General features: G+C 46.2%; 1 protein-coding gene across 1 annotated transcript in view; it reads right to left on the bottom strand.

Annotated features, from left to right (window-relative positions):
- Positions 1–7,076: 7,076 nt before the first annotated feature.
- LOC8037640 (transportin-1) overlaps positions 7,077–14,588 on the bottom strand; it is a 64,876-nt gene continuing 57,364 nt past the window's right edge. Inside the window, exons 22-23 of the mRNA XM_029976162.4 lie at positions 13,888–14,001; positions 7,077–9,983 (exon numbers count right to left, since the gene is read on the bottom strand). Of these exons, the coding sequence (XP_029832022.1) occupies positions 13,894–14,001 (108 nt within the window). The 3' untranslated portion in view covers positions 7,077–9,983; positions 13,888–13,893. The remainder of the gene's footprint in view (positions 9,984–13,887; positions 14,002–14,588) is intronic.

Below are 14,588 nucleotides of genomic sequence, written 5' to 3' on the forward strand. Positions count from 1 at the left end.
CAATCTATGCCAATCGGAGCTCGGCATCATTCTCTCATCACCGCAACCCCTGCACAAAAAGCAGACTTGCTGCGCATAGAACCCTTAAATTATGCCTTCTTGCAGCCAATCTGAAAATATTCCAAACTTGTGTGTGCAAAAGACACCATCAAATTTACCAATCATTTCATCACTTGGAAGTGAGTATTATGTCAGACTTGCCAGCTTGTCAGCGCTTTTTGTGCATGCCACTTTGCAGTGTTTTCAGATTGAATATAGGGGGGAAAGGGGAGAGAATATACTTTATTAAAGTCGTCGAAGATGCCTTCGGGTGTTCGCCCTGGGGCAGTCCCTATGTCCGAGGTCCCATTGGCTAGGATAAACAGCTGGCACTGATCCTCTGCATCCGAGGCTCTGATGGCCATCTCACATGGGTTCAGGTGGTTTTGAAGCCATGCTGTGCCTTGTGGTTTTGGATGTTTAGGGCAGGCCAGGACCATGTGGTAGATGGTGCCTCGGTCCTGTTGACAGTTGGGGCATGAGGGGTAGAGCTGGGGGTAAAGCAGGTTGGGTCTGGATGGCATTGAGTAAGTGTTGGTTTGGAGCAGGCGCCACTTGACCTGTTCCCCTTTGTCAAGTGTATGATGAGGTGCCGGGAGAGTACGCCGTTGCTTCCGATAGCAAGTGGTGATTTTCTTGTGGTGGCGAGGGGTGGACGGGTCCGGTTGCTGATCTGGGTGTTTGTCCCCTGAAACCATGGCACAGGCGTTAGCTTCTTCACGTGAAAAGTGATGGTCTTGGGCATTACCCCTCTTTTCGGTCTCAGCATGGGACGGAGTCCAGGTAATGCTGATGGTCCGCTTCCCTTCACATAGTTAGTGGGTGTCGAGGATGTGGTGAGCTTCCGGGCACGAGACCACAGTCAAACCCGTTTATAACGAACAGCAAGAAACGCTACGATCGCGAGTTCGATCTCGACAATAATTCGCTGTACCTGGGTTCGTTCTAAACGGGTTTCACTGTAGCTATGCCCAACAGGTGCCTTGAGAGTCTGTGATGATGTAAACATGGTGCTGGGTAATGGCCAAATGAATAGCCACCTGCTCCCCTATCGTAATTGCGCCTATTATAGTTGCATGTAGAGCTGTAACTTGTGGGGTATCTTGATCATTGCATGCCACGGCTACCACATCACCGGCACTAACCAGGGCTGCGTCTGTGTATGCTACGCTGTTAGGGTTTTGTATTGAAGCATCCTGTTGAGTGCTTTGGCACGTGCTTCTCGCCTTCCCTTGTGCTTTTTAGGAGCCTGTTCTTGGAAAGTTAATTTTTGAAGGGAATACTTGTTTGCAGAAAGTAATCGACTACTATACGCCAGAGTGCAGAGGCCAACACGGAAGTTGGGTGTCTCCCCAGAAGTTATACTGCTGTTGAAAGACCGTGGAAAAAATGGTCCCAGAAGGAGTAAGAATATTTTATGTGGAAACGATAGCGGTGTCGCAAATTTCCCCAACACAATAATCGCAAATTGCAATCTGGTTTGAAACGATAGCGGTGTCGCAAATTTCCCCCAACACAATAATCATAAATTGCAATCTGGTATGAAGTGCTATTTTCTTTTTTGTAATGAACAGAAACTGGGAGAGGCAGTTAGGCACACTCGTGTGAAGTGTGTAAGGGGGTTTGGAAGCACTGTCAGTCACAGCCATGAGCCATGCAAATGTGGCAGGTCATCGGAGAGGAGAGAGTCGGCATTCGTTGAAATAAAAAGTCTCGAAAACCTGCGAGGAGCTTGCCACTGGGATGATAATAATTAGACTTGCTGCACAGTGGCAGCCATACCATAAAATTTTAACGTCTCTGTATCTACTTCGAATGTTCACGCCGGTGTGCACCTCCCCTTTTCTTTAGATCAAAAAACAACAAAGACAGCACTTCAAATCAAAATGAGATTACTGGTGTAAAATTTTTGATGTTACACCCCGTTTCATTGGGGGAAATAATTTTTTCCTTACCCCTCAGGACTATTTTTTCCTACTTGTCCCTTAAGACCATTTTTGCCGGCGCCATTTTTTCTTACACCCTCATCCTGCCCATCAGTGGCACTCTATAGCCTCTTTGGCCGTCTATTTGGTGCCTTTACTACGCCTCTTCTAAAGGAGGGTTATGCATGTCCAGCTTCTGAAGTTGAAATGCCTGCCATATCACCGTTTCCAGGCCAGGCGCCTCAAAATTCCAATGCCTGTACAACTTTTTAAAATTTTTAATACATGTGTTTTATGGCACGTAGAATGTGCCTCAAGATGTCGAATGCATGAGCACTCCCTGCAAGGCATCTAAGCACGAGCACATCTCAACTAAGGCAAGTTTTGTGGTGCAAAGTGTATGGCAAATTGGTGGACAATTGTTGCATGTGGAACGTTCTAGCATCACAAACGATTGGCAATACTCAGTTTTCAGACACCTACGTTGGCAGCACTCTCCATCAGATAGTTGAACGCGTACCATGAGCGCACTTGATAGTCTTTCCTTGAATGACGCCATGCTATCGCCAATCGGGCTGATAAACCTGGAGATCTTCCAGAGCCTTCCATAACCTCGTGCTCCTCTCCCTCAGTGCGCACAGGTGGTCGAGCACCTCCTTCCCTAGCCCTCTGGTCACACGACCTCCTTATTAACCAACCGGTATCAAACTCGCTCCTCTTCCACCCGTCAACCAATCAGTGTCGAGCCTCGTGGCCACGCTTATATCCGGGCTTCACTTTTGGGCTTAGCCAAAGAATGTTTCACGTTACAAATCAAGTGAATCTTCTCAAAAGCTCGCACTGCAATTCATATCTGCCAAAGTTCATTTTGAAAGGGTTTGCTGCATCTTATGCTTTATTCTCAGCTAAGCCGAGAGGACAACGGAAGCTATGTGTTCTTCGGTCCAATCCATCGCTCGCGTTTGTCCGACCCCGCTCTTCGCCCCTCTTGGGCGAAGTGGTATTGCAATATCCCAAGATGAGTCACCTCCGAAGGATAGCCCACCCCTATTTTTGGCATGATTTGCTATTTTCTCTGAAACATTGAAAGATAGCCCACTTCTAGTAATTGCAGGGGCCTGGCCAATGGTGACCTCGGCAAAGTGTTACTTAACCACAGAGGGAGATAAGCAGACACTGCCAACGGGGAAGGACAGTCGTTACTACTTTCTAAAATCACAAAATTAAAAAAAATTTTTTTTTTACTGTTTTTACGACACATAAAAAGTTAGTCTACTCCTAGTTTTCATCCAATTTGCTATCGATTTTAGGTGGGCCATCTCTCGGGATATTACGGTATGCGTAAACAGCGCGATTACGTGGCGCTATACCGACAGTCGACCAATCAAACCAGCACGTAGCTTTTAGTGCATACATCATTTGGAAGGACACGCACGACACCCGCTAGTGTACTTAGCATCCCGTACCTCTCCCACATTAGTCCCAAGCCGCTCAGTTTTGTCACAGGTATCACAGGAGAATGGTCTACGTGGCCATTCTTGTAGCTCATCGCAGAAGCCAGGACATGGTGGACAAACGAGCACAGTGCTAGCTGCCTTGCCCAAACTAATGGGGCTTCTTGTCATTTTCCGCCGATGTAAAGGATTTGTATTATTCTGCTCCACATAACGAACTAATGCGAAACATTAATAACTGCATCGAAAGAAAAGGGACAGTAGCGTTTGAAAACAAAAGTGGTATCTTCTTTACATCGCAGCTTGAGCTAGTTGGTTTTCCATCTTACTACTTCTCAGCACATAAACGTCTCACAAGAACAGGCACTCACTCAATTAGACACAAGGGCATACACGCACAGCACTGAATTCACAACTCTTTGTATTTTGTCTTCTTTTTCTTCTATTGTTATAACTCTGTAAATTGTTTTGTGCTCATTTTTTTCTCTGCCTATTAAAACGAATTCGTAAAATAGTCTGCAGCAATTATCCTCTTAAGGTGAGGTAAGCTAATTCTTTTGCAGCTAAGGTAAGAGATGGGCTGTTTAAACATCCATCGTCAAGCCTCAACGAAGTCGATCTTTGAGGCACCGTCCAGTCTGGCTGATATAACGTTTCCCACGGGCTATATTATCCAGTCTGGCCAATATAGCATTTCCTACAAGCTATATTCGCCAGACCGGACGGTGCCTCAACGAACTTGTTTTGCACTCTTGCAACTGACGCACAAATAGATAGTCGACAATTTAATCAGATTTTTAGTCCTAGGCCTGCGTTTGTCAGTCTGGCATGTATGCTGGGCTGGGCCTTTGAACCCAGAAGTAACAAGCCGATCCTCTCATTCGGCTCGGCACATTCCAAGATCGTGAAGAGAGGAATTGTGAATTCCTGCTTTAATTCTGCCCTTTCTAAATCATGTCGCCACCGCATGTCGAATAGCTTCTTAAAGGGATACTACAACGAAATTTCGGCGCTCATTTTTTTGGTCCGTGTGTGTTCAAAGGAGCAGCATCACATCGAACATACCAATATCTTGTTAAAAAGGTCACGAAAAGGAATTTCAGAACGAATTAAACGATTAGCAAAGAGCACCTGGTGGATGGCGCCAACGCCTCGCTTGTAATGCCCGTCTAGGAACCTTGACAGCTAGCGACGGAGGTTGTCTCGCCTCTGGCCACGACGAGAGAAGAGGGGCAGGAGAAACTCCCCTCTTCCCGAGAATGCCTTTTGTGTGTCGCAGAAGTCGCTATTGTCCCCCTACGAGATTACAGAAGATTAACCCGTCACTCAAAATTTATACAAAAGCAGCCGCTTCGGTGGCTGGAACGACTAGGCCATCTTCTCGACGTCAGCCTCGCCGTAGCTTTGCTCGTCCCGAGACGACCTACGTCACGATTGCGTTGGATGTCACGTGGTCTTCGCTAGGCCTTCTCCGAGCGCTTGCCAGAGTGGGCCGTTTATAACGTAAAATACAGCCACCCAGGCTCAAAATACAAATGTGCGATTGTCATTTACGGATATTGTGGATCATATGAAACCTATTTTTGAACACGACAAGAATATTTCAAATTTCGTTGAAGTATCCCTTTAAAGCAAGTAGACAGACTTGCGAATGCCGGCTGCCCACGGAAAATTTTAATTTTAGTGCCCGAAAAACCTGAAAAAGCGTTCACGAAGTGACGAATGCCCAAGAACCCGTAGCAAAAAAAGTGTCGGTCGTTCCTTACTTGTGCAAGATTTACCACAATTTAAAGAGAATAGGAAAAAGAGCAGAAGTTGAAGTAGTTTTTTCTGCTTCAGAGCATTTGTCTGCCCTCTGCAGGAAGGTGAACAAGATAGGGGAAGAGAGGAAACATCGCACAAGAGAGCACCGACAGCCTTTTGTTAACTGTTGAAAATGTGTCGCATATTCTATTCCTCCGTCGCGCAACAGGTTCTACATCGGACAAACCGAACGGTGCATTAACGACCGATTAAGGAAACACCACTATAATGTAACAAACCTCGTCATCTGGGAATTCACAGCCGTGACTGGATGCACCCTCCAATAGTCCATGTTCATAACAGACCTGGTTACAACAGACATTTGGATATAACATACCGATTTGTGAAGTCCAGTTGGTTTTCCTCTACATACCATCAACTCAACTTCATATCTGCACACAACATACCCCTCTTACAACGTACTGAAATCTTGGTCAGAATCAAGGTCTGTTATGAGCTTAGACTGTACCAAGGAAGCAAAATACTCAAAAGGAAGGGTGACAAACCCGAGGAACCCAAGGACCAAGAGACAAGACAGGCTTTTAAGCCTTTTGCGACAGCGGAGGACCGGGTGCGCTGCTGCTGCGGTCCTACGCCGTCGCAAGCTCAAAAACCGGTCTTCTCTCTCTCTGTCCTACTCGGTTGCAAGGGTGTGAACGTCACTTGACACAACACTGTTTAACTAATAAGATGCTGAGACAGCATGCATTTGTCTTTTCTTTTGCACTTCATTAATTTGGCTGTTGCTTGTTTGTATATTTACCGGGAGCAGTGGGAATAAACTCTCAGTTGATGTTCACTGCTATTGTCCATCTCGTCTTGTCGCACAGTTTTTAAACCAAGATGCACATCAACCAATTAGCCCAAACATACCTTTTACCAAACTAATAGCTCTCCAACTGAAGAACAAGCTAGCTTAGCAGACGTCTGCCACTTGCAACATTGCCAATAAACGCAAATATATTTCCAAGGACCGCTATCGGCACTTGGTGCAAATTGAGCGGACAACCCAAGACGTCGTGAAAACCATCCCCATGCACTCCAGGCAATGCAACAGAAAGGAAGCATAGACACGTCGAGGCATTAGGCCAATCTGTGCCATGGAAGAGTAGTATGTACCGCGTTCATAATTTGCATACTCTCACCTATACTCCAAATCTTACTGATTAGGCAATCTTCTTAACGGCACTACTTTAATAAACACAAACAAAATCATTTAAAGTTTAACTGGAAAATGTGTCAAATTATGTTGTAAAGGCTCATCGAAGTCTATGCCTTAAAAGGTTGTGAACTGAATGGCTGGATATTTAATTTGTACACTTCCATTCCAGCTAAAATTACATGGACTACAGCTATAACAAGCAGTTATTATTGTCATCCCAATTCTGTGTAATGCAAGATCCCTCTGGTGTGGCCATTGCAAATGATTTTATGGCTTGGCACACAGGTGGGGACCTGTGCCAATGTAAAATTGAACAGCGCCCCCATGCACATGTGACAAGCTATACACTGATTGGATATCTGTTAACATTAATCTTCACATACTTGGAAAATTAGAAAAACAAGAAAGGCATTTCGGAATTACGAAAAGGAAAACAGTGGTGAAATATCTGGACCATAATCGTAGAGAAAATTGGCTGTCTACCCATGCCAGCAAACACACACAAAAAAAGAAAAAAACCTTGCTGATGCAAATGCCCTTTTTCATTCTGAAAAAAATGTGATAGTTGGGTTTGTTTAATGACATTAACTGCCGTCACGCCAGTGAAAGAGCAGCCACATATGCATCTTCTTTCTTGCATCATGGTTTGCCACAGTTCCCCCAGTGTCCCAAATGATGCACACGGACAACGGATCTTCGAACAACTGCATGCATTTTCAGGTGAATGTTTTTGAAGTGAATAAAAACAAAGGTACACACAAACTCATGCACATTGAACACTGAAGGAAACCAATACCGCTTTTTCTTTCTACAACATGGCCCCCACATTCTTTTTTTTTTTTTGTCAGTCACTAGGATTTCCCTGCTGGTTATCTCTGCTGGTTCACGATTTCTTCTTTGCAGAATATTGGAGATAAACCAGACAATGAAAAAAAGAACTAAGTCATGGCACACGGAAAACAAACTAGCAAGTTCCTTTTCTGGCCTGCGGCTTGGCAGATGACCTACGTCCAATCTATGCTCAATCGAAGCACGGCAAACAATGTTCTCTTTCTAACAAAGAACTACACAACACTCAGACTGCACCCAAGATTGCAATTCAAACGACATCGAACAGAACCGAGGTCATCTTTGGAGCCAGACTACAGGCTCTTTCGATGCCTAAACAAGCTTCACTTTGCTTCCGAGGTTTGCTAACAAATCTAAAAACGGTGGCAAAGGCTCGGAGCAAGCCTCACATACCAGATCACTGCTCGAGTCAACAGTCCAAATTCTAGGGACCAGCCTAGAAACTCAATTACATTGGAGTTAGCCCTTGTCAGTACTGCGGCAGCGGGAAGTAGAAATCAATGTTAACAGTTCACTCAGGTTGTCTGCAAGAAACTGCTTCTGCAACACACACGGCGATACAAAAAGTGAATGTGCTGCTCTCGTCTTTGTTAGAGCAGTCAAACTTGAAGTTCCAAATTTATGGTTAGAGGTTCCCACCAAAAAAAAACATCTTCACCGAACAGACCGAGGCAAGAACATGATCCAAAAGAATGAATCCGCAGTGAGGAACGGTCTTTGCTTTTCTGACTCAACATTTGTCACGTCTTTTGTCGTTACGAAGCACTGCAGTCGGGAAAGAAAAAAAAACGGTGGTGAGCCTTTCGTCACGAGGAATGACAAGAAGTGCGACAATTGGGAGCTTAAAAAAAATGCCACACACGCACGCGCATTTACACACCACATCCACGCGATTCCCACCCATCCCAGTCCTATGTTTGTGTCCATCTGTGTGAGAAATAAACAATGAAGGGTAGAGGAAAAAAAATACTCCCTGTACAACAATGTTCATCTTGCACTCTCTTTATAACATCACAGATCCTTTGAGAAAAAAGTATGAAGGAAAAAAAAAATGTCTAACAATAAAGCTAAAACAAAAAAGACCAATTTGTTTCATCGCCTAAACTAACTGACCAGCAAAAACTGTAACCATGGGGGCACAACGCAGTAGCGAAAACGCAACCCCCCGCCTAGGAAAAAAAAAAAAAAATATTGAATGAAAAATCTCTAGAGGAACTTAATTTTTTTTTCATCTTCTCAGAGTAAAAGACACCAAGACAGTCAACTCTGTACAAAAACATTAAAATATTCTTAAGTACAACAAAAAAAGCTGCCACTGGCAAAGAAAAACAAAAACAAACGGGACGTCTTAGTGACATAAAACTGACTGTCGCCCAACGTTACTGTTAAACTCCTAACCGGATGCAATCGGAAAAGCGACGAACCAAACAAGTGGCGTGGTGGGGAAAGAAAAAGAAACGGGCCGCAGGAATTGTATTTTTAAAAGAAACCCGCCCTCCCCAGACACCTCCGTAACCTAACAACATGCAATTGACCGTTGCATTCCGCTTTCGCCATCCTTTCGACTCCCGACTCGCCCAGCAGTTTCCATGGGGACCCAACAAACGGAAAGGGAAAAACAAAAGGGATGACAAAACGTTTTTCACCACCGTTGTCCGAGCAAACATGCGTAAACGTCTAGGATCCCGCCTTTCGCCAATTAATAGAGACCTCGCACAAACACTAAAACGCACACAGAAAAAAAAAACAAGCAACGGAGGAGCACAAGACAAAAAACACCCTAGACTTCCTTCATTTCATTTCACTCCCGAGGAGTCGCCGGAATCTCGCAAAGTCTGAAAGCCAATCACTCGACCCTCGCTAGCCTAATACTAAGTCATGAACGCGCAAAGTTGGACCGAAAAAAAAATATAACACGTTGGAATACCCTTTTTTTTGCGCGCGCGCGTCCCACGGAATGCGAGTTTTCCGCCTTCGTCACCGAGAAAAACAAGCCTAAGACGCGCGAGGGACAAAGAAAAAAGAAAAAATGAACTCGCAACCGGAAACAACTCTGGCGGGCGGCGCAAGAAAAAACAGATGCCCTGCGGAATTAATCGAAACACGACTCAACAACACGCAAACTTTGAACTAGACCCTGGCACTTGATTCGTCACGCGCAACAATAGATTATTCCTAACAACGCGAGCGGACCCCGCAGCCGCCCCGAAATCCGGTGGCTGAATGTCGCGCCACGCCACCACGCGATTCGGGACGATGACTAAGCGCGTTTTCCTGCCGTCTCTTTGGCCACGGTTCGCGTCCCCTTCCCCCTCTCGCGCTTCGAGAAAGAAGCGCTCGCACGCGGTTTGTCTACCCTCCCTCTGACCGACGCTCGGAGCGTGACGCGAAGTCCGACGTGCACGCGCTCGAGGTTGACCCGACGCGTGCCTCTGTGCCCCGTGCGGGCGGGGTCTTTTTATCTGCGGATTTCTGAGTATGCGGGAGATACGGCGCGGGGCGTCCCGCCGGGGGCGGTGTGGCACTGAGCACCCAGGACGGCAAACGCGAACCCCCGAGCGAACGCGAACCCCCGGCGGACGCGAATCCCCAACGGATGCGGACCCCCCAAACCCCGTCGCGATCCCTTCCCAGCCCCGTCGTCCGTCCTCTTCTTTTCCCGGGAAGAGTCCTTCGTCGTAGTGCTCTGCACCGTCTTCGGTCGTCCCGCGATTGTCACCCACCCGGTTTCCCTCTTGTAAGAAGAAACTTCTGCAAGGAGAAAAAGACAAATTGAAATCAGCATGGGCGTAAGGACATTTCTAGAATGTAACAGTGTTCGAGGAGTTTTAATTTAACTTGGAGATTCCCTTTAGAGGGGTACTGCGACAAATCTCTAGTAGTGCCTATTTTTTTGTCAAAGTGTCAACCATGTTCTGGCTGCGCCACGGAGACACCAATTTTCTTCTTGCTAGAAAAGATACCAAAACATTTTTTTAAATGAATAGAGTCGCCGACCGATTTTTTAGACTCGGAGCGGACTTCGAAATTGTCCGAATAATCAATTTCAGCTAAAATATCAAATTTCCGAACATATTCTGCTGCGTATTGTCATACCTGCCAACCTGTGGACTTTCAAATTCGTAAAAGTCCCGCGGCTGCGGGGGGGGGGGGGGGGGGGGGGGGGGGGTTACGCGAAGCGATGTGCAGCTTAATGTCAGCCTGGCCAGCGTGCGAGCGTGCACGTGCTACACAATCCAAACTTCTCTCGCTTTTTGGGCGGCACGAAGCACGGAAATTTAGACGTGTAGGACTTCAGGAACACCTGAAAGTACCTCTTTTGAGGTTTCGAGTTCGGCATTGCGCCGCGAAGCCACAGTGACCAGGAGAATGCTACAGTTACACGTGCAACAAACACAGACGCCGTACTTCTCGCCTCGAAACTGGCCGAAACAACGAGGCCCAAAAACGTCTGAACATGCCGAACCAACGTGCACCTGTGCACCGCCGAACACACAAACAAAGCCTTTGAGCTTTGTATTGGTTTTCGATCCGTGGCCACCAGATAGACGGATAGTAAAAACCACGACACTGCTGTGGACGGTACCTATCGCCCTCTTGTGGCACTGCAAGATACCGCCAACAACGGAGTTATAAAAACAACAAAAAAATATAAAAAAATAAATAAATTTTCGTAAGATTTGAAGCAAGATTCGTAAAATCGTAAAATTAGTCCCAATTCATACATTTTACGAAAAATTCGGAAGAGTTGGCAGGTATGCGTATTGTGCACTTTCCACCTGCTTGATGTCAATTTTAAGTTGACATCAAGCGAAGTTTAAGCGAAGTTGAAGTTGACGCAATTTGGCACTACCTATATGGAGACAATGTTTAGTCCACCAAGCTCGCTTCAATACTAAGCTTATCGGAGTAAAACCTTCGCACTCAGAGACCACAAGAACAGCAGACGGCTGCTCTTCTCGCGGTCGCACTTGAAAAACACGAACCGCAAGAAAAACTGGAACAACCATAAGAATGGACAGAAGGCAGCCATGTTGGCTATAGCGGAACCGGAAAACCAGACTACAGCCTCCGCCTAGCTTGTTTATTGCGTAAGACGTGGTATTGAGGCTACAGGGCAAAATCAAAACAACCAAAATGGCGGTGACTAAGCTCACGCGCTATCGCGGATGCTATTTTTTGGCTGTAAACTGAGGAGATCATCAAATTATGTATGAAATATTGAGCAATAAGCTTTATGGCGTCCTAAATTTCGGTCAATGTCGTACATCAACTTTAAGGCAGTGATGTGATTAGCCTAAGCCGTTCTGGAGCATCTTTCGGAGCAGCCAGAACAGTGTTTTGGAGCAGCAAAAGTGGACTTTGGAGCAGCCAGAACAGTGTTTTGGAGCAGCAAAAGTGGCTTTTGGAGCAGCCAGAACAGTGTTTCGGACCAGCAAAAGTGGCATTCGGAGCACATATCCTTAGAAAAATAAAAATATTTTTATCAAGTGCTGTACAAACGAAGGACACTTTGCTCGCCGCAGTAAACATATTATAGTCAAGTTAGACCACCTGGGCGTCTTTCAACATGTAACTGAACTGCCAATGACATGAAACATTTTGCAAGGATTCAGTAAAATGCTACATATATGTGTACCCGATTAAGGTAAATAAGAACCAAACTGCATATATTAAAATTTATATTAAAATGACCCGCTTAATTATTAAATATCACTGCATTAGGTTGACTAGTTAAATAATAAATAGAAGCAATCTCTAACTGTTGATACACGTTACCACTGCAGTGCAATGCGAAATTGTCATGCAAGCGGAGATAGCTGTTCGATCGAAACCCTTCCACTCCGCTAAGTCGCCAACTGGTTCCCAAAATTGTACACAAAATGTAACTGTCCAGTGTACGACAAAAAGCAGTCCAGCCGCTCGTGCTTGCCAGAGCGGCTGGCGGTGTACAAGCTAAACACGCAGAAAAAAAAGAACCTGAGCACATTGATGCAAGACATCACGAGCGCAGGGTCAAAAAGTTCTTGGAGTGCCTTGTGCAACGACTGAACTCGAGACAAACAAGCGCGCTGTGCGAGTTTAGCGTAACAGACATTGCCTTCTTTGCTGTAGCTCACTTCTCTTCACCAACTCTTTCGCGGCAGATTTTTCACGTAATGGAGTCCTCCTCGAAAGAAAGCTTACCGAGAGAAACCTAGGTAAACAGTACTTCGACACAGCAGTCTTTGATCCAGAGGGATTTTCGTAGTAGCGAATTAAACAAGAACAGGAATGTTGATGTACATTAGGGCGGTCCTTAGGTTTCAGTTTAGAAAGCGCCATAATCTGCAGCGACGTGGCAAAGGCAAGACTCGACGTCGCGCGACCACGGCGACTGGCAGGCAGGGACCAAATATAGTTTTCCCACGGCCGTTGCTTTACAAAGTAACTCCCGCCGCGCAAAAACGTGGTTTCGTTTCACAGCATGATGAGATGGCTGGTACCCAACACGCTATATAGTGTCGGGGCGCCCGCACATGCCCGCGTCTACACGTGAGCCTAGCTTACGTGTAACAACGTGAGCTAGGCTCAACAACGAGACAACGAGAGCGCGAAACGAGAGACGGCGGAAAAAACCACGCAAGACCGGATGAACGATTGATGCAGGGTACTTTGTGCCGGGCGGCCGCTTGCGCCACCTAGCTCACGTGTGCTCATTACAGTGCTCAGTTTAGTTTCGGTTTTAAAAGGCGAGCAAAATTGGTTCTTTGGCGCAGGCTTGGCGCAGATTACCTATATTTCGGCAAAATGTAGCAGGATGTAGCAGGGTTAGCCCCTTGGCGCAGTTTGGCGCAATTGGCGCAGCAATCACATCACTGTTAAGGGCAAGTGACGGTTCGGCGAAAACGTCTATAAATCGGTCAGCGACCGCATACCGAATGTCGTTACATCACTCCGTGCTTAAAAGCAGCGCCTCCCTGCGGAAGTTTGGCAGCAAGCTGCAAGTGCGCGAGACCTGTAATACTTTGCCGAACCGGATTTCCCTGCCCTCCTTCGCCTATTCAAATCCTGTAGGGAATGGGGAGGGGAAACTCAACGACCAGGTTGTAATGCGTGGACGCCACCAAGGGACGGAGCTCACAGCCACGGCAGCTTCCATGTAACCTTGGCCGTGAAGGAAAATTAGACGTCGTGAACGCACTGGAAGCGCCGAACTTCCCGAGACTAATCGTGTTCGTGAAGTCTGGTTTTCCTTCACGGCCAAGGCTATATATAGAAGTTGGCGTGGTCGTGAGCTCCGCCTCACACTTCGGACAGCTGCGCACAATTCACGCAGCTGTCCCACCCCTAGGATGCGATGTATTGAGAGTGGAGCTCCACATTTTGTTTCCCCCCCGATGTGGTGCAATGGATTCCCCGAGCCACCAAAGCCAACGCAGTTGACCTTCCCGTTTTGTCAGTGATGCACAGAGTGCGAAGTCACGTAGCACACTTAAAACACTAGAGTGGTGCACATGGCTCTTAACATTCGTCGCAGTACATCAAAGACGAAACAATGCATTTCTAATTGACAACAAAAAATACATAACACATCCATAAAAATAGACTGATTCTCAACAACTCCCGTAGATGTCGAACACTAAAAAGGGGGGCAGAATGAGCAGGTGGTTACCTTTCTTCAGACGCCGTAGTTTGCCGTCAGTCGCTCCTTGAGTGCAGGTGGGAACTGTTCAGAGAACCGCTGCCAGTTCTCGTTCCCAACCTGATTCTTGAACCCGTGAAGGATCTGCACGCCAGACATGCCCCCCCACCACACAACATCAAGACCAGCAACACTATTTGCTTTCAATGCACATTGGGAGCATGGCAAGGTTCACACAGGCTTTAAAGAAAAAAATCCGAGGGTTCTTAGGGACCTTTAAGGGCCTGTAGAGATTCTTTTAAGGATAAAACAGACGCAGAACAAGCGAACCAGGAGTAGCTAGCAAACAATACACAGAGAACAATGTAAACGAGGGGCAAGATCCAAAGACAGCGGAGGGGCGAAACCGGAACCAGACCCATAGGGACTGCTACCATTGTGGCCAGGCACCTAATGGGCATCCACTAAATGTGCCATACAAAAAAAATTCGTTGAAATTTTGAAATTTATGTTTACACGTGAAAAGAATAATAATTATGAAAGAAAAAAAACTGCCTATCATCGAGATATTTAAGGGTTTTCAGGGACACTAGAAGTTCCAGGGCTTTCAAAGTCTGGAAAATGCCATTTTCAAATTCAAGGGTTTTCAAGGTCTCGTGAGAACCCTGTATGGGGACCATGAAACTAAAGGAGGCCCTGCATAAGGGATCCTTTGTGCAACACATCACAGT

The sequence above is a fragment of the Ixodes scapularis genome, unplaced genomic scaffold (assembly GCF_016920785.2).
Source record: "Ixodes scapularis isolate PalLabHiFi unplaced genomic scaffold, ASM1692078v2 PGA_scaffold12__126_contigs__length_90152505, whole genome shotgun sequence".
Taxonomy (NCBI): Eukaryota; Metazoa; Arthropoda; class Arachnida; order Ixodida; family Ixodidae; genus Ixodes; species Ixodes scapularis.